The 20,870-nt window shown below is 43.6% G+C and overlaps 1 protein-coding gene across 5 annotated transcripts in view; it reads right to left on the bottom strand.

Annotated features, from left to right (window-relative positions):
• The window catches only part of ARHGAP20 (Rho GTPase activating protein 20), a 77,472-nt gene extending 58,371 nt beyond the window's left edge, over nucleotides 1–19,101 (bottom strand). Inside the window, exons 1-2 of one of the 5 annotated variants that reach the window (XM_083736716.1) lie at nucleotides 18,705–19,101; nucleotides 2,401–2,486 (exon numbers count right to left, since the gene is read on the bottom strand). In XM_083736716.1, the coding sequence (XP_083592842.1) occupies nucleotides 2,401–2,486; nucleotides 18,705–18,803 (185 nt within the window). In that variant the 5' untranslated portion in view covers nucleotides 18,804–19,101. Of the gene's footprint in view, nucleotides 1–2,400; nucleotides 2,487–9,343; nucleotides 9,644–17,381; nucleotides 17,652–17,855; nucleotides 17,878–18,704 lie in introns of those variants that run through there. The other 4 variants (XM_083736715.1, XM_083736719.1, XM_083736717.1 and 1 more) reach the window with 4 other exon arrangements.
• Between the last annotated feature and the right edge of the window lie 1,769 nt (nucleotides 19,102–20,870).

Raw genomic sequence — 20,870 nt, 5'->3', positions numbered from 1 at the left:
CTCAAGTCGCATGCAGTGTCATAGAAATTAGTTTGAGCTCCGAGTCTATCAAGTACAAACTTCCTTGAAAAGTACCTTGAAAAGTACTAGAGGTGCTCTATGGTTCACTCATTCCATGAAGAGCAAGTTTACAATGCAGTGCTCAGCATGAACTGACTGCACCCTATATGCTCCAGATTGCTGCACAAGCAAAGGAATTCAGTAGACAGGCTTTCTGGGACGGGCAAGTCAATGTGAAAGTGGTTCCCTGAAGATGGGAAGTTTGAAACCCACCATCTCTAGCAGATAAGATAGTCTCCTATACAGCTCATTTGAGTTATCTGCAATTGTTCCTAGCACATGGATAACTGCACAGGGGTGAAGGAAGCTCTCCGGCACCTGGTGTGGGGTGTCAAGGGGTGGGGCAAACTGCCCACAGGGGCGGGGCGAACCTCCCAGCAGCGCATGCGCCGCTACAGACGGCACCGTATGGACGGTGGCAGGATCCTTTGCTCGCGGCTGCGTGGTCCTCCACTCGCGGCTGCAGCAGCAGCAGAGGGATCCTCTGCTCATGGCTGCAGCAGCGGCGCCCAGGGTGGACCACCCCCTCGCCCCCTTCATCCGCCACTGTAACTGCGGCCAGAATTATCTCCACAATTCAAAGCTTCATAAGCCAACTAACATATCCATGACTAATGAAAGCAATTTTCACAGCAAAACAATGGGTAGGTTGGTTGTAAGGCAGGAAACCACACTCCCATCAATCATTTTCAACATGGGGCCATGTCTTCAGTGGAAAGCCAGTATGGTTGAGGTTGGACTAGAAAGGCCTAAGACCAAACACACAGTTTTCCAGCATAACCTGCCTACAGGATGGTGGAAAGGATAAACTGGGGTCAATGGCGGAGGAAGGGGTGTGTGGGGTGTGTGGTCCGCCCTGGGTGTCATCACTGAGGGGGGTGACAATGACAAAAATAAGAGTTTTAAAAAATAATACTAATAAAAATTGGGATCATGAAACTTTTTACTTCAGTCAACAAACGTAACGAAACGTGGTTGGCACTTACTGCAGGGCCTGCAGCATGCCCAAGCCACACATGTCTCCTGGGAGTGATGTGGTGGCTTGAGCACCTGAAGGCTCCACACTGCCTAAAACGGCAGCGTGGGACTTGTGTCTGCCCACCACCTCTCCCTCAGCCGCCCTACAGCTGAGGAGGCGGTGGTGGAGAGGCTCCATGCAGTGCGCCTCGCCCCCATGGGCAGCTTGCCCTGCCCCCGGCTGAAGGACACACATGCCGCACCCGGCACCCGAGCGGCTAGCTACACTGCTGACTGGGATCAATTGGGAGAAAGGGTGGAAGGAAAATGTTCATTCGGTAAATAGCAATGGGCTCCCACTCAGCATCAGACAGGGGTCCTCAGAGAGCAAACTGAGGTAAAAAATTGCAGAAAGGGTATGTAAGCTACATGCAGCCTGCAGGCCGTATACTACTTGCACTTGATTTCAAATAACTAATTTTCTTGCAAAGATCCCCCACTGGAAAATCTTATTAAGTATGTATGCCATTTATAGGCCAACCTAGAACAAAACTTTCCTTGGGCAATTCATAAGATGCTAAATGTAAGCAGGTCTGTATATACTGCCTTGAGGTAGTATGAAACTACCGTATTTTTTGCACCATAACACTCACTTTTTTCCTCCTAGAAAGTAAGGGGAAATGTCTGTGCGTGTTATGGAGCGAATGCTTGCAGTTAGCGGTGGGGATCTGCTGCGGTTGTGAGCATAGGATCCATGGTTCCCCTTCCTTCCCTCCTCCGTGGTTACAAAGCATGGATCCACATGGATCCTCAGGATTTTTGCATTGGGCTACTCCAAACTCACTGTCAGATCACATGCCTGTGGCCACAGCATGAACCACAAAAATCATATATCCACTATTTCGTTTAGAATATTTTTTTTCTTGTTTTCCTCCTCTAAAAACTACGTGCGTGTTATGGTCTGGTGCGTGTTATAGAGCGAAAAATACGGTAAGTTTTACTCAAAGTAGAACACTGAAATTAACGGATCTTAGTTATGTTCCTTAATGTCAATGGGTCTACTCTGAATAAAACTTAGTTGAATGGAAGATATGGTATACATTTAAGTAAATAAATAACTTTTCAATTATCAACATTCTAATCCAAGATATATTCAAATATGGGAAGCCTGGTTTATGAAGTCTTGATCACATTCTGCTCAATACAAGTACGTGCTTTTCAGAATGAATACCACCTGGAAAAGGCTGCTGTGGGGGTGTCTTACAATCTCTCTCCAGACAGTGTTTCAGCCTTGTGTGGTTAACTACTTGTCAATAACACATTATGATCTGGGCCAGGAAACCTGCAAAACAGTACAGCCAGAAACAACACATTCCACCTTACCTGACACTTGTTCTGGACTTGGTCAGCGCTTTGCTGAGAACCAAGGATGGTGCCGATTGACGCCTTTGGGCCAAGCTCTTCATTTTCTGATGAAAAACAGAAACAAAATTAAAATGTAAGAAATGTTTCACAACAGCAGCTGTATGGAAGAAAAACACAAAAGGGAAAAAAATTACAACCACAACCAAATCAGTTCCATTTGAAGGTCCTAAAACATCAGGTTGGCAGAAATGGCTTCACCAGTTCTCAGAAGCTAAGAGAGAAATGTCTGCAGAATATTCCATGCTGGCAATGTGGTGGTCGCTAGGCAAGGGAATATAGAAGACTATTGGACTCTAGCACGTTTTATTCTGGAAGAGTTACTAAACTTGTTTGCCCACTGACTAATTACATCTCTGGTCGTAATTGGCAATTATTGTGTTCCAGATCCTACTTGTTCTTATGGAAGTGTCCTCTCACATACAGAAAGTAAACTGTATGTCTGCAGACTCAAAGTTTTCTGCCTTAAAAATGGATTAAGGTTCAACAACAAGATAAAGACGACAGAGTAATGTGCCCACTGTTAATAACCATATCCTGTTTGGACTTTACAAAACTTTGCTGCTTGGAGGTCCCAGTCTGGCACCTGCTACTAGCTATATTTGTATATATATTACATACACTCACCATAGGAAACCTGCTTTCCATAAGGTTCCACTATAACACAATTAATGCTTCATGGTAACATGCTCCACTCGCAGTTTGAGCAACAAAAATATCAGCACGAACACACATTCTGGGATTAGTTAAAAATACACTTCTAAACTATGTCCAACATGCAGGATTGATGAAATCCAGAGAAAAGAGAACTGTCTCCCGAGACACCACCAAATATAAAAAAATAAAATACCACTCCCTTCCTTAGAGCTTAATCCCAAATAAGTAACTGCAAGATTGTAGCCTTATACAGACTGGTAAGTGTCAGGGCATCATTTAATCGGTTAAATAAAGGAATTTAAAATATTTTGGCAAAGTGTTTAATATAAGTACTTATAAACTGCAGATCGCAAGCATATGTTAAGAGGCATTCAGTCCAGTGCTTGAGAAGGGAGAAGGCCTCTACGAAAGGATAGTGAGGTTTCTTGCACCAGTGTGCACATTTGGATTTTTGAGGAAGCGGTGCAGGCGCTAGTCACAAATGGTGGCTGTGAGGTGTGTGACAAACACAAAATGGCTGCCACATCTGAAGGAGCAGGAATGGGCACAGGACCTTTTTGTAGGCACCATGGGGGGCATTGGGGGCAGCCTGGTGTCCGCAAGCCCCACAGTGAGGACCCCTGCTCTAAACTCATGCCTAACTGCAACATATGCATACATAATCTAATAACAAGTAACTTTTTAAAAAATTTAGAACTACATCTTTTTCTCATATATACTAACTCAGGATCAGGTTACTTGAGAAACTGGCTCTCCTAAAAGTTTCAAAGATATCAAAGTCTGCTTCATACTAACTCAGAGTAGGACTTTCAGTGTGGCTGTCCTTACTCTGCGGTACAGCATTCCTGTTGAGAGATGACAAGTGCTCACCATTTGCCCTTTTTGGAACAAGTGAAGACAGTTTTGTTCCAACAGGCTTTCCCAACTAAATGAATGGGTCTATAACATGGATGTCGATTTCGTTTTGTTTTTGCTTTTTAAATCTATCCCTTGTATTTCATTTGTGTTAACTGTATTTCACAGTTTTATTGTTCATCACCTTGAAACGCTTGCGCAGAAGGCAATTAATAAACAACAATATTAAACTGCTGAAATAGATTAACATTTATATGATTAATCAGCTAACTTTTCTTTAGCCAGATGACAACCCTAGTATATGCAGACTTGCAAACAAGTTACCAGTCCTCAAAATTTATTAGAATCATAGAATCGGATGTAACCCCCAAGGGACTTATAGTTCAACCCCCTGCCGTACAGGAATTACTAGCCAGTTTGCACATACATTTCTTGACTTGAGGGGTGGGGAGAACCCTGATAATAGAACTAAATTTTCCCATTACTGTATCTGAGCCTGGGTTGAGGCCCATTAGTTCCTACTTGCATTTCAATCAATATATACACTTTAGGAATGATACTGGGCGCCTTCAGACTACAGTGGTGCCTCGCAAGACGAAAATAATCCGTTCCGCGAGTCTCTTCGTCTAGCGGTTTTTTCGTCTTGCGAAGCAACCCTATTAGTGGCTTAGCAGATTAGCACTATTAGCGGTTTAGCAGCTATTAAAGGCTTAGCGGCTTAAGGCTATTAGCGGCTTAGCGGCTTAGAAAAAGGGGGGGGAGCGAAAAGACTCGCAAGATGTTTTCGTCTTGCGAAGCAAGCCCATAGGGAAATTAAGAGAGAGGGTGGTTAGTGGTCATACAAATGTTTCTGCATATATTAGAAGGCATCTGCTGAGGACTCTAGAGAACAATTGCCAATCAGAGGAGACAGTACTGGGCTAGAAGTCCTTTAGTCAAAGTATGAAACTGCTCCCTCTGTCCTAAGAAACTAAGTACAGCCCAGAAAAGAGAGTCCATAGCGTGGGCCCTAGAAAATAGGGTTCAAGCCCAAGTCTAGCACCTTGGTCAGAAGATCAGCTGTCAGCCTCATTCCACCTGCAAAATGGGAGTACTGTGACTCATTTAGCTGTAGGGATTTTGGAGAAGTCTGGAGGAAATTGAAGCACAAATTGCCAATATTCACTTATTCATCCCATGCCCGGAATGGAAATCAATCCAGCGAATACAATTAGTATACACTGTTACTGTTGCTTTCTGTCCACAAACACTATGAAATTGATAACTTCCACACCACACCACATTTGCACTGTTTCCTTTGCAATAAAATGAATGGGATGAAACAAAAAAAATTCCTTCCAGTAGCACCTTAAAGACCAACTAAGTCAGTTCTTGGTATGAGCTTTCGTGTGCATGCACACTTCTTCAGATACACTGAAACAGAAGTTTCCAGACCCTTCTATAGACCCTTCTTTCAGTGTATCTGAAGAAGTGTGCATGCACTTGGTCTTTAAGGTGCTACTGGAAGGAATTTGTTTTGTTTTGACAGACCAACACGGCTACCTATCTGTAAATGAATGGGATGGAATAACATAATGACAATGTCACTTATGTAATTTCAGCGCTACAAACAGCAAGATGAAAATCGTTTTTACTGAAAGATGAACTGCAGTGGAACAAAAACAGAGCAGCTTCTTACATCCCAAGTCAGCTCCCAGGGTTGTTGCAAGGTTGAGAAAAGAAAAGCCTGTACATTATGTATCATCAATAGTGGAAGGGTGAAAAGATTATACAAGACTATGGCTATAATTTACATTTGCCAGCAGGAGATCACTTGCCATTTAATCAAACTTGGGTGGAAAGAACCATTTGCTTAAAAAACTTGGTTTTAAACAAGACATTTTGCCAATAGGCTTTCAGCCCAGGACTACGACATTGTAGTGTTGCAGCACAACTTTGACATGCTTCTTTATTCCAGCTTCTGTTTAACCAGAAGAGTGTGCATGCACACACAAATGTACACAAACAAAGCAAGTAGATTAACACTTGGCAGAGTGTGCCCATCCTCCTAGACTTCAGGGCTTTCCCAGCAGGATTTTTTTAAATGACATGGCTCAGACAGTCCTAAACTTGTTCCAAACTGCTACCAGGGATACGTCTCTTTGCAAGTGAGCCAATGCAAAATGTGCCAAGTTCCAATGCCGAAGAAACCCCACTCAGAGACCTCAAAACATGTAGGAAAGCTTGAAGCAAATTACTGGCTCTCAGATACTGTTTCTCAGCGTGAACTCCCTCTCAAGGGCAACGAGATGACGACAAAAGTGAATTTAAAAGTTCACCCAGAGTGAAACTCATTCAAAGTGTGAAGAAATACCAAAACATATAAATAAAGCCAAGGAAGAAGCTGAAAGTCCTAAACATCTTTACCCTACAGCAGGCTACACTAGTATCCATTCACATCACATATGCACAATGTTGAATCCGCATTACCCAGATAAGGGATGACCAACTTCTGTATTCCAGTTACTGGATTCACCAGGAATATATTTTTCTGCACAACCTGACTCAATCACCAGTAGTTGGGTTTATTATGAATAAAACCAAGAAGAAGCTATACCATTAAAACGTAGGCTCTCAGTCATTCACAACCACATACATACCAGACATACAGAGAGGATTGATGCTTGTTGATCAGTAAGAAGCAGCAGTGGAAGGGGAATCAATGAGTAAGAAAAGATCACTCTTCAGAGACTGGTTTCTGAAGATCAGAACCAATTATTTTTCCTCACGATTGCAGCACTTCTCCCAGTCCAGCACTGCAACAAGTAGGAAAGCCCTCCACTTAGCTTGCAAAATAACCTGTTCTCTCTCTGGCATGGCACCCTGCTAATATGACTTAGTGCTAAGGAAACAGGAATAGAAGAGACATCAAAGTTTAGCAGAGGACTGGTAGGCCCCCGAAGACACCTTTACAGGCTGAATGCAGCCCATGAGCCATATATTCACCATTCCTGTCCAATATGAGACCTGCGGGTATAGGGCGGTATACAGTAATAATAATAATAATATGATTTGAGACCAGAATACCAGAAGAATGGTCTTCTTAATATGAGCCCGCCCATTCATCATGACTTTCAGAGGTTATTATTTATTCAGTTTATATCCCACTCTTCCTCCTGAAAGAGCCTGGGACAGCAGGTTCTCTTACATGTTCCACTAACATATGAGGATGTTTGGCATGAACTAGGCAGAGACTTCTCTGTGGCTGAACTTTGGAAATCCCAGGGAAGCCTGTCTCAGTGGCCTTTTGAGCAGTGTAAAGACCACCTGTTTGCTTGTTTTAAAGTAATTCATATAGAAAGGGTAGCAAAAGTGATGTTGTTGTGAGCCCAACTCCCAAAAACCCCAGCCAGCAGGACCTACATGAATTGTAATCAAGCAACATCTGAAGAGCCACAGCTTCTCCACCCGCTATTTTGATTCCTCCTTGATAAATTTGTGCCTAAAGCTGCTGGGCCTGTTAATTCTTTTACCTGCTGGTTGCCTGCACTTTTATTTTATTTTATTATTTATTAAAATTATATACAGTCCTATTAGACCTGTTGATCTCAGGGCAGGTCACAACATTAAATTATAATATAAAAAACACAAAAACAAGAACAAAAACAAGTGAATAATCCCCTCTCCTGCAAAATATTTAAAAGGATGTCAATCAGCCAAATGCTTAGAAGAAGAGGAAAGTTTTTGTCTAGCACCTAAAGGTGTATAATGAAGGCGCCAGCCAAACCTCCCTGGGGAGAGCATTTCAGAAATGGGGAGCCAATGAAGAAAAGGAATGTTCTTGTGTTGTCACCCTTGGGTCGTCTCGTGGAGGAGGCAGACAAAGGAGGGTCTTGGTGGATGATCTCAAAGTCTGGCTAACTGCATATGGAGAGAGGTGATCCTAAGGCTAAGCCATTTACCCACTTTGCAGTGATTGTTCTCTATATTTGATATTTTTATGTGTTTTATTACTGTTCTACACTCTAGTTGTATCTTAATAGAAAAATGGTATATAAATATTTTAAAGAAAGAGGAAAAACAAACTTTGGTCTTTACTAGAATGTTCCTTATTCAGGCCACTCCTAAAAAAAATATCATCACTGGACACAGAGAATAAAATATGCGCACAGAAATGGGTTTGTGGCCAGGGGAGAAGCAGCTTTTGCAATAGCTAAACAGAGGTTAAGGTCCAATTGGGTTGTTTCTAATGTAATCAGCTATCCTGGGCAATCTGAGAATGTATTCTCTGCTTTTGATATTGTAGTTTTTATTGGCATATTAGTGTTGATTTAAACATGGTATGTTGTGCTAACTGACACATAGCTGCTGTTGGATGAACTTACATTGGCCTACGGCTGGGATAATAAAATTGCCCAAGATTTCAATGCAGCTTCCAAAGAAATTGTGTTTAGTGTCACAGCCTAAGACTACTTCAATTTTCACCTAGGTAATAATGAAAGTTATAATGTTTGTAGCATGGAAGTACAATGGCACACTATTAATTTGTAAATAAGTATCCTATCTTTAATGTAATTACAACATGTACAATCCTACTCTGAATCCAACACTGAACTCATAGGCAACTGTGCAGGACCAAGCCAAAAACAGAATATATTAAGGTATCACCCAATTATAGCCCACCCTAGGAATCAGTATACAGTAATAATAAAAATCTTCACTAGTGTGTGCTTCAAAACAACGCAGGGGAAATGTTTTCAATTTCTAAGCGCCCTGTATAGAGTTTACGTAAGAATTCATTGCCATAAGCAAAATTTAGAGTTTTTCTAGCTCTATTTAGAAATACCACATGTAGGTGCTCAGTGAATCTGAAAGTTCTCAGACACGGTCAACACTGTTTTAAATAAAATTCACTTTTTCTCCTGTTCATTGGTCAACATTCTTTTCATTTCGTTCTTATCTTTCCATATTTGAGAAACAACGAAATAGGAACACTAAAAATCAAATCTGGACATCTTAGTTCAGGCAAACCTGAAGCCAGTCACACCGATACATGTCTTTATGTGAGACAGGAGACAAATAAATCTGCCACAATACGTACACAGTTCCAAAAAACGAACATCAATACCTCTTGCACTAGCTCCAGTTCTTAATATTTTGGCCTTGCTGTCTCGAGAAATTCCTGAGCTGCAAACCAAAAGACAAGTTAACACCGACTGCCTCGTTCGAAGCGACTCAGGTCTTGTGGTTAGTTCTGCAAAGAGGCCTAAGGCAGAACCGCCTTTTTAATTTTCCAGAGTTCTGTGTGGAAACTTTGGCACTGATGTACAACCAATGTTACATTTGTACATGCAGCCTTTGCCCATGCGTTTATGGGATATAATGAAGCACGTTCCCTCCATTATGAACTTACCTCACTTTACATGGTTCCTGTCACGAAATGCTAATTTCGTTTGAATATGACCATATTTAAACAGGGTTTCAATATATGTTCTTCCTGTCTTGACATTTTGTCAAGGTAGCACCAGTTCCACTGAACCAGGGGATCCCACAGCGAGTGACTTTGTTCGGCTGCCATTTCCTTCTTCAAAATGGCCTCCAGGAAGAGAACAGGCCCCCAAATGGGGACGCCCAAAACAAAGGAAGGACCACAGAAACAGATACAAAGTCCAACATCCCTCTGACTCCAGCACTTCAGTCTAAAAACTGAACTGGTTTTCTACTCCAGTTTCCATCACAGAGATGTCAAAGGCTAGAGCAACCCTCCTTCCTACAAGGCCAAAAAGTGAACCCTGGCCGCTGTCACCGTTCCCATTTTATCTGGGTGCCGGAATTCCATTGTCGTCTCAGCTATAATTACCACATGAACGCTTTTTGATAGACACAGTCTGAAAGTCTAAGGGTGTCGATATAAAATCATGCAGAAGGAGACAACCTAACCCAGTACCTGAAGTGAACCTGATCGTACCTGCTGACCCTTACAAAATCAATTTTTAAAGTTTTTGGAAGCATTTCAAGATCCCTGCAACTCTGTTTGAGGCATGTTTACATGGACGTTCAATGTTTCAGTGTTCAATGTGATGAGCTCCGAAATGTGCAGCCTTAAAGGAATCCTGTATTTTTCTTTATTTGAAAGCACCTATAAATAGCTTAAAGTTTCAAAAAATGGTATATATAACACAAAAACACAGCTAAAAACCAATAAGAATAAAAACACATAGTTCTGTCAACAGAGCATGAAGCTCTTAATCTCAGGGTTGTGGGTTCAAGATTAGGCAAAACATTCCTGGATCGCACAGGGTTGGACTAGATGACCCTTACGGCCCCTTCCAACTCTTTGATTCTATAAAAAGCATAGGAAAGCAAATAAAACACTCAGACACACAAAACAGGATCCAATCTTCTTGCCCAGAAGAAGTCAGGCCAGAAAGATATAAGCCATCTGAAGCAATACTATTTCAAAAAGCATCCTACCTCCTCCCGACTCACATACACACGGTTACAGAGGAATCAGGGAGGAATCCCCTGGCCTTGCCAACCTGGTGCCCTCCAACTTTTTTGAAGTACAATTCCCATCAGTCCCAGCCAGCCAGCCACACGTCACCCTGAGCTATGCTCCAGCAGAAAGCAAATGTGAGATACGGAGAAACACAACTACAGTACAGTATTATGAACACCTCTGATAACAAACAATGGAGAATACAAAGGACCGACACATGGCTGTCACAGTATGTAATGTACTCACTTGATTACAACGCCTGAGCTGTCCTGGCAGCAACCGGCTTTATAACAAACTGTCCTTAGGTTCTTGAAAGAATTCACATAGAAAAATGATCTATGAACAAGAACAGCTTGTCACATGGGGAGCAGCGGTCACTAACAGGTACATAAACCTTTGTTTTCCTGCGCCAAACAGATATGAGGAAGAATTTCGAAATATGCAGCTTTTCTTGCGATTACACTTTAGAAAGCTTCCTCTTTTGAATTTCTGCCTGCCATGCTGCTACTAAATATGTATAAACACTTCTAGAATGCTGAAAAGCCTACACTTGTGATAATTCTGACTTGCATAACTATTATACAAGTTACCTTTTAGGAAAGTTGTTATCCTAAATGGAAATGTGTATAATAGTTCTCAAAAATGTGCCTATTACATACTACAGGGGCCTTTAAGTCACTGCAAATTTCTAACCCCTGTTAGTCAATATGTTGTGCATCTGTTTGAAGTGCTTAAGTCTTATTCTCAAAGCATTTGCTTCCCTAAACCAATTTAAATTATTTGCATTAAATAACCAACCTTAAACCCTCTCTCTGATGCACGAGACATGATGTGATAATTAATATAAACATCTTCCTCTCTATTCAGTTTGATGACTCACAAGCTCCTTTCCAGATCACAGAATTTCTCTTTCAAATTCTCTGAGGCAACTACCCAAGTCCCAGCACTGAAGAAAAATGTTGGCTACCTAAAAAGTTCACATTTCTACCATTGGCACCAAGTACCTGTATTTCTTCAGCACTGTTTATACCAAGGGGAGTTAGCCCACTTGGGGGAAGCCACAGATCTTCCAGCATACAATGTCATTTGTCTCTTGGTTTCAAAAGATGTGATTAGAGAAGACCTGTAGCAGACTTCACAATGATAATTATTAATAGGCCAAATTTTGATAGAAGCTTGACACAAACCATAGTTTCTCACTCCATTCCTGGAAAATCTACCCCACCCACTTTATCCTGTCTATTCCAGTTTAGGGATAACCTATTAAACACTGATGCATTTCACGGCATATTTTCACACACCCACACCGACACCCAGATCTGTATGCATTCTGCATTTATTTTGTGAGAGACAGAATACACCCAGGAGGTTGGTTAGTCAGATATTACAATTGAACGTTTTCCCATATAAACAGATACGAACCCTGCAATCATACTCTGAGGCCCTTCTTCATGTGCCTCCTCCACGAGAGGTCTGGAGGGTGGCAACATGAAAACGGGCCTCTTCTGTGGTGGCTCCGTTTGTGGTATGCTCTCCCCAGGTAGACTCACCTGGCACCTTTCTTACATATCTTTAGGCACTAGGCAAAAACATTTCTCCAAGGTTTTTGGCTAATTAAACAATCTATGGCCTTTTAAACTTTGGGGGGGGGGGTATGTTGTTGTTGTTTCTGTTACTAAGTTATGTATTATTGTGTTTTTATATTGTAAGCCGCCCTGTGATCCTTGGATGTAGGGTAGTATAGAAACTTAATAAATAATAAGCAGTACAGGGTATCACCAGCATAGTATACAGCAAAATCCCCAATCTGACCCAGCTAACTCCACAGCTGGGGAAAAATATTTTCAGTTCCAAAAAGCCGGCATTATTATTCTTTTATCATCCATCATCAGGTGATTAGGAGCTTACTGTACTGTATACTGTTCCTGTGCTCCAGAAGAGCATTTTTTAGAGGCTCAGGCAGCCAGTTTTCCCCAGCCTTACTAACACCAAACCAACAGCTCTATCTTATAGAGTAACACTGCCTAAACAGGCTCCTTTTCAAAGGCATTAGGGGCATACCTGTGTTATGACTGCAAGGCATCCTCTTAAAATATAAGGTGTCTATGCAATTTAAGGAGAACACCACATGGTGCTGACTTATAATCTCACCATGGGACAGATGTGGGCCACCAGGTATTTGTAACAATTTGGCCACATGGTAAAGCTAGTTATACTTACTACCCACAGAGGGAAATGAGTTCATTGTGTGGACAATCACTACACATTTTCTGTGTGATACGTTTGTAAGTAGCTATCAGAACTCAGCTCTACGTTATCTGAAATTACGCAAGAACATGTTCACAAGCTGATATTTACACTGATTCACCTGCCACCGTTTTCTAAAAACCAGCAACTCCTTAGACTCACTACAAAATGTTATAGTGTGCTCAATTCTGTTCATAAGGGATTGAGGCTTCCCACTTACACATTTGCTAATCGAGGGTTGTATCTAAATACGTTCTACTCAGGAGCAGACCTGCTAAATTTAAGTCAGTCCGTTTCATTGGGTCTGCTCTGAGAAGGGCGAACATTGGATACAACCCCAAGGTCAGAAGATTTCATTCCCACAAGTATCCCATTTGTCTCAACGATGTGGCAAGAAGCATGCATGCCAATGTTGAACTGAAACTTTTTACAGGAGGATGAGATCAAAGAAGGTAACTTAAATGTTTGTGGCACATCAGATGCATGGAATAAGAACCCACTCCTTCCTTGTATAAAAGCTTCCCAATAGGATGTCTACAGGCAACCATAGTGAGAACACATACCTGAGCAAATGTTTCCTTGCTGCAGTATTTTGATACTGCAAAATAGTGCAGTCTCATTTTATAGTTACTTGTATTCATATACTTATGCTCTCACTAATAGTTTGACAAGGATAATTCAAATACTCACTGGAATCTAGCCTGGCCCCACACACAAATAAAAATCTATATAGGAGGCATTGGCAGTACTACAATAAAACATTTTCAGCTATTCTCCATACAGTATCGACTGATGTTAACAAATAATCTTGTGGCACCTTAAAACTAGTAAATATATTACTGTATGAGCTTTTGTGGCTTACGGTTCACTTTATCAAATGCACTGGATTAACTGGACTCCAATCTACAAAAGCTTATGCCAGAATAAATTTGATAGTCACTAAGGTACCTCAAGAATGTGTGTTGCTTTTACTTTGCCAAACCTTTACTAGGCATTATAAGTATAGGCCATCATAAAACATCCATATATAACATTTTAAAATATGTGCAAATAAGCAGACATGTAAAATATATAATGATGAGGATTTTCATTGGGATTTCTGTGTTGCTTTTATAAGAAAGGACTAACACACTTACTCCTCTGATCTTAAGCTAAGGCATGATTTCTTATTTCCACCAGAACTACAGTCAAACAGGATTTCAGATGCTCAAAGTCCTTGACTTTGAAGGGCCAATGCACTGGGCAAAAATGAAATGTTTACCAGGACAGGAGTCTCACATTGTGCTTGAGGGCTGTGGTCCAGGATAAAACTACATATATGGAGTCCCCATTTCTCTCCCTCTTTCCCCAACATGATCAGGATGGGAAATATTTATGAAGTGTACTGTAATAACCCAGGCAGGCATTAAAATCCCAATAAGCAATCTGGCAGCCTGCTGCAGCAATTCTCCAAGGAGAATGCGCTTGCGGGGATTTAATGACATTTTAATGCAAACCCTGCAAATAGGAGATTTCCTTCCCAGCTTGGTTCCTTTTAGTCTTCGCACTATTTATTCTGGAATAGTATCTGGCAGGGCCAGTTTTTTAAAAAACAAAAAATGGGGGGGAGAGAGAATGTATGCTGAAACATATTCTGAGCCCCCAACATATCTGACTCATAAATCACACTCTTTCTTCTGCCAGGTTTCACACACAAAGGCAAGCCCACACACCAAAGCATGTTCCGAAGTGCAGGGAAATTTTGTAGCATAGTGCAGTTTCTACACTCGAATTCTCTAGGTGTTTATAGCACAACAGATGATCCAAACGACTTAAGAGTGGTGCATTTGGTTGATAACACTCTGCTTATTCTAATTTACCTGTATTTCATTTAACATACCCAAACAATATACCTAACCTCTTAAAAATCTTGCTACTCCATTAACAAAACAGAATGCTGCCTTACACTCAGTCAAACCATTGGTCCATCTCACTCGCACTGATTGGCAGCCGCTTTCCAGGGAGGCTGGGAAACTCAACCAGATGGGTGGGGTATAAATAATAAATTTATTATTATTATTATTATTATTATTATTATTATTATTATCAGACACGCACATCTGCCCGGCCATACCTGGAGTTACTAGGGATTGAACCTAAGATACTCAGCTGGCTAAGCTGATGCTATAGCACTAATTCCTGTCTTCATCTACTGTATTCTGTTTTTTTCATGCTGCAGCCCAAACCTGGTCACTCCACCTTACTGTATGGCTGGGCCAGAGCTAAGTGATCCCTCCAAAAAGGTGAGACTTGCTGGTCTGGTCCTTATGGTGGCACACATAATTGAACCTGGGTCTCTCACGCCTAGTACTGAAATGTTATCTGCTACACCACACTGATAACCCAATACTAACCTCCAGAATTTAAGCTGAGCTCCTGTAGGATGAGCAGTGGAAGATCACAGATCCTGTGATCCGAAACAATAAAAAGGTAGTGAATTCCTATACGTTGTTAAAGGTTACCTGTATCATGATCAGGATTCCACTGGAAAACCAGTAGGCTACACAATAAAGGAAATGCTTACCACCATTTGCCATAAACATATATGCAAAAGTGTTTCAGGACACAATACAGATTTTACAAATGGTCTTTTTTAGCCATCAATTTATGTACAAGTTCTCTAGAAATAGTGTAACTGTATTGAGCGGAGTCAATACAGCGAGTGCAGCATTTACTTTCAACCAGGGCTCATCCCAAAACATGTTTTGAATGTTAAGAGTTAGAACAGGTGGAAGAATATGAAAAAGCAATACTCCAACACAACAGGTGTCTCTATTTGGTCAGGGGGTGTGATTTTGAAGATTTTAGCCTTTTTTGTATATTACTAGTCAACCTACATACCAGACTTCACATACATGCTCCCCTGCCACAGATCCCATCAGCCTCAGGGCACCACATTACATTATTTATACTCTAACAGCACATTCATTTGCTGCATGTGGATTCTGGCACTGCAAAAACAGTGCCACCTATGCACAAAAGCGAGGTAGCAGCAGGCTTTGAAGGAAACCCAAGATCTGCAGAAGAACAAAAATATTTGGGGAGGGAGAAGAATCCAAAAGAGCCCAATGAGGACTGAGCATGCTCAGTGGCCAAGCTGTCGCGGAGGAGGGGAGGTACGCAGAAAAGCAAGCGGGAGGAGTAATAGAAAAGAATATCCTTGAAGGTGACGGGGCGGGCTGACCAGCACCCTGAAAAGCAGCACTCCACACTGCAAAAATTTGTTGCAGCAGGTCCAGTTTGCAAAACCTAAATGGGGCCTCTATGTTCAGGATGCCTCAGAATACCAGTTGCTGCTGAAGGACAAATATTGGAGAGGGCTGCTGCTTTCATGCCTGCATGCAGACTTCCCAGAACAGGATACTGAACAAGATGCACCCTTGGTGCGATTCTTCTTAAGTTTTTGGTCAGCAGAAGTTCATGTCCTTTATTACTATCCTAGGGCAGTTTTTAAGAGTTTGTTTAAGGAAAAACAAGCAGATATGGAATCTTATGCAGTATAACAAAAACCAGGTATAAAAATCAATTTGTACGCCAATGTAAAACGTTGTACTATCCAAAGTCAATTCAGAAACAGCAGGGAATGTCTAAAACTCCCCTTATTTGGTGATGGGAAGAGGAACTACCCAACTCTTCTCCTCCTCTCCATCATCTGCTGGCCTGCTCCAGGAAATACCCTAAGATTTCATGCAGAGAAAGGGGCCATTATTTGAAAGGCAAGATTTCCTGTACTACTGTCACTTCTGCAGAGAAAACTGTGTGACAGCTGCACATACAGTTATAGTTGCATTATTCTGTCTCACAGACATGCCGAGAAGCTGGAAGTGGCTGCAGGTACACAGAACACACATGTTAAAAAGATGCAGCCATCTATCTGCAGCCTTGCTGCAGCGTATATTACAGAGATTCCATTTAAATCCCATCATTCCTCCATTCACAGTTCCCAATTACCCTCACAATAACCCTGTGAGGTTGGTTAAGCTGAGAAGAAACAGTGGCTGGCCCAAGGTCACTCAATGAGCTTCATAGTTCCATAGAGATTTGAACACTGGTCTCCCAGGTCTTGATTCAAACAACACATTAACCACAACATCGTGCAAAAGCAAGAACAAGTGCACCTCCCGTTCACTTCTCCAAAAAGTTCAGAAATCTCATCAACCACAAAATGGCATTAGGCCAGACCCAATCTCTCAGCCTGAGTTCTGCACTCATACCTTGCAGTCGTTACTATGGGGAGAACAATACTGGCCTGCCTTACAGGGTTGTTGCACAAATATTTTATGCTTATTTTTTCAAGGGGGGTTTATTTCCCCATACATCTCAGATAACCTTGCACTGGGCAAGAGCACAACTCTATTTAAAATATGTAATTTTAAATAGAAATACAGCTGCAGGCGAGAGCCAAACCAGGAATGCCAACACTTCTCCACTTTTTGTCCCATTCTCATTTAGAGGCATCAAATGGCACCACAAGGACAGGGCTTTAGGACACAATCCAGGTGCCCATTCAGCAAAATGAGTAGGTGGGCCCTCAATCACCCCACAATTTGAAGCAGGTGAATTAATACACATTCCTATGGTGGGGGAGCGCTAGTGAATCAATACACATTAATCGTGGGAGAGAAGGTAGACGACTAAGACCATTAAGTCCAGGATATAAGACTACCTGGAACAATACATGCCAAGAGAGCCACCACAGATCCAGCCAGCATCTATGTAGAAAATGCCACTCCGACGAGATCGCCCGGCCCGCCTGTCGCGACGATGCCACCTTCAAAGCAGACCGATCACGAAGTCCCCCGGTCGCCGAGCCTCACGTCCATGAGCAGCCGGCGCAGAAGGAAAGAGAAGCCCCGAGAGCGCCTTGCAGCAGCGGCTACTCAAAAACAGAACCGCGTCTGTCCATCCATCAAGTGCAAAACACACCAATCCAGGCATGCAAACCTGGGGCAGGGAAGGTGAAGCACGCATGCGGCGCGGAGGGAGGGACGGAGGGGAAGAAAACGGAGGCGATCGCGCGCCTCCCGGGGGATCCCTGGTGGCCTTTTAAGGAACGCGATGTGCCAAGAACAGCAGCTCGGTGGTTTCTCTCGATCACGACAAGAAACGGCGTGGCGGGGCGCTCCGTTGGAGATCTTACCAAGGGCGGGGGAGGGAAAGATCGATCGATCCCCCGCGCTAGCTATGCAGCACATTTCCCGCGAGGCGCGCAGCCCCGTTCTCCCTCCCCCCACCCCCCAGCGCAAGCGACCTCCATCTACTGCGCTTTCCCGAAACGTGCGCGTTGCGCGCACAGGACCGTCTTTCCGCAGCATTTAAGGACCGGGAACCTTCGCAGGTTGCAGCGATGCTTTTTGCACCGCCGCCACCACCCTGACCTTCCCCGCCCACCACCAGCACGCTTCAGGACAAATGCATCGACAAGGATAACCCACTGGAAATGGTGTAGAGGAGACATCGAGGGTGGGGGGGTACACCGCCCCCCCCCCATTATTTCCCGAAATTGATGGACAGGGAGAGAAAATTACATAGGGGGGAAGCGGGGGGGGGGTCATGAAAAAAGTGAACGAGGGGCTTTCACAGACTCGAGCTCTCCCTACCAGTTAAGAGGCTGCAGTTGCCACTGAGGTCTTTTTACTTGAACTCTGCAGGAGCTGCTTCCCCACGAGCGTGCTTTAAGTTGGGCACGCGGAGAGGCTGCAGCGCCAGCCCGGCTTCCTAGGGAAGCAAAGCTCCATTGGAAACCGACAGGGCTTGCTCCCCGAGCTGCGCGTACAGGACCAGCCTGCATGTTTCAGGAAGGGGCAGGTTAAGCTATTATTATTAATATTACTGTATTATTATTATTAGCAGCGGGGAGCCTTCGCTGCAAAACTCAAGGGCGAAGGAGGCCACCGGTCTGTCTCTTGTCTGCACAGGAGGAGGTGGTTTTCGTCCCTGTCCCCCGATCCAGGCAGGGTTTCAAAGGGGAGGCGGCGGGTTCACTCACCTTGCCGGCGTCGGAAGCTACGGAGAGCCGGGACCCTCCGGTCAGGGAGGGAGAGCGCCCCTGCCCAATGTGATCCTGTTGGGGAGACATCGCTTTCATCAAGCTCCCCTTTCCCCCCCGCCGCCGCCGCCGTTCAAACAGCCCGAAATACGCCCGGGGTCATCACAGGCTGGTCCTGGGCAAGAGAAGGCGGCTGCGGCAGCCACGGCAACCCCTCCTGCCACCATGAATGAAGCAGCAGCAAAAGGCTTCCCAGCCAACGCCAACGTCGCCGCTACTGCAGCATCTCCACCAGCCCAGCAGCAGCAGCTTCGCAGCGACGAACAGCTCGCGCGCCAATGCATAGAAGCAACCCGAGTACGGCAGGCAGCGGCGCAGCTGGCCACGCCCCCCAGGGCGAAGCGCAGGGAAGCTCCGCCGCGAAGCTCCGCCCCACAGCAACGTTAGCCACGCCCCCGCGATCGCCTCTCCAACCCCGCCTGCTGCAATTACAAGCTCTGCCCCTCGCCACGCCCGCCGAGCGGGACCACACACACACACACACACACACACCGCGTGGTTGGATCTGCGGTGGAAGTAAAGCGGCTTGATTAATTTTGCTCGTTTGTTAGTCTTCCATTATGGTTGCTAATTTTTGCTTGTTGAATTTCTTCATTAAGAGGCTCGCTGGAACGCTGGTGGTTATTTTATTTCTTTTGTCATTATTATTATGGGTTGTAAGCATTGAAGAAACGTCTTGCAACTGCAAGCCGAGGGAGCTGTTATAAGGAAAACAATCGTGTCGGTAAGGGGGGTGGGGTGTACCTTTATTTAGGGCAGCCAAAATGCCATGAAATAGTGAAAAAGCACCTGGGTTGGCTCAATAAAGGCGTCAGTCTAATGTGGACTTTTCTGTGTGCCTAATAAATAATATTAAGGTTGGCCAACTGAAGGTGTTGCCCTGATGTGAACTTTGGAATTTCGCAATTATCGTAAACAGAACGACCTTTCATGCTTCCTGACAGCAACTGACCTCCCTTATTCTCTCCCACTCCCAGTGAGGCAAATAATAAAAAATCAGGAGTAAACAGAATGGTGTAGAATGCAGCTTGCAGCCCATTTTCAAAAGTCAAAAACAGTGTTCCAGCAGTGTGCCTAGAAACAAAATCCTTAATCTTAGGAGGGCTCCACCTGCTTGAAATTTCGCCCTTCCTTAGCTGGTATATCTGCAGCGGCTGCCCTTGTAAAATTTACTAGCTAGGGAGGACTCCACTTCAAGGGAGAGGCTTTCAAGCCAGGATGTTGATGCTCCTGCAAATGCAAACTCTGGTCTACACCTTAAAGAGGAGCAGGAGAGCATGGCCCTCCAGATGTTGCTAAACTACAACACCCATCAGCTCCAGCAAGCATGCTCATGGCTATGGAAGTTGAATGTTGTAGTTCAGCAACTTCTGGAAGGCCAAAGCTTTCCCACACCTGTTCTTGCTTAAGGAGAAGCTTCCTAATAGAATGAGCTCTTTGACATTGGAACAGCCTTCCTGAGCTTTTCTTCGCCAGACTGCCATCGGTCAGGAATGCTACAGCTCCATCCTGCATTGGGCAGGGGATTGGGCTGGGTGACCTCCTAGGAAAAGATTGGTAAAAGTCCATCCCCTTATGTAAATACGAGCAAAGAGCTAAGACCACATGTCTTGACCTTCTGAATAAAGGATCTCCACCACCCCCTCCCAGCGTCATCTTTTAACTTCTCTGTCTCAGGGAGCTGCAAGCCTTCCCTGCAAGTCAGATCCTATATCCATATTGTTCATGCGTAGGAACAGCTCTGCCCTAAGTTTTCCTTTTAAGGCTGGGCTTAGCAGCTTGTATTTTTACAGCCCATTTGCTTTAACTTCACTATTTACCACTCTGTATTTTCAGAGAAAATGGCTGGGCAGACAAAGAGAACCTTAAACAGCAGCCCTTACCTTGTAGGCACTCTTGGGATTACTCGTTCTGTTCTAGGTGGCATAAGATTTCCACCCCTTTAGAAATTCTGTGACACAATTCCACTGTCGTCTTCCACTTTTATTTGCAGCAAAGGGAGAAATTGTGTCTGCCAAACTGTTTTGAAACCTCACCCCAGCCACAAAGGGACAACTTAAGGCAGGGCTGTTCGCAAAGGAACACAGTCCATTTGGAATATGTGTA

Source organism: Podarcis gaigeae (assembly GCF_964106915.1).
Source record: "Podarcis gaigeae genome assembly, chromosome: 4".
NCBI lineage: Eukaryota > Metazoa > Chordata > Lepidosauria > Squamata > Lacertidae > Podarcis > Podarcis gaigeae.
The sequence above is the reverse complement of the archived record's forward strand: the minus strand, read 5'-3'. Positions and strand labels throughout refer to the sequence as shown.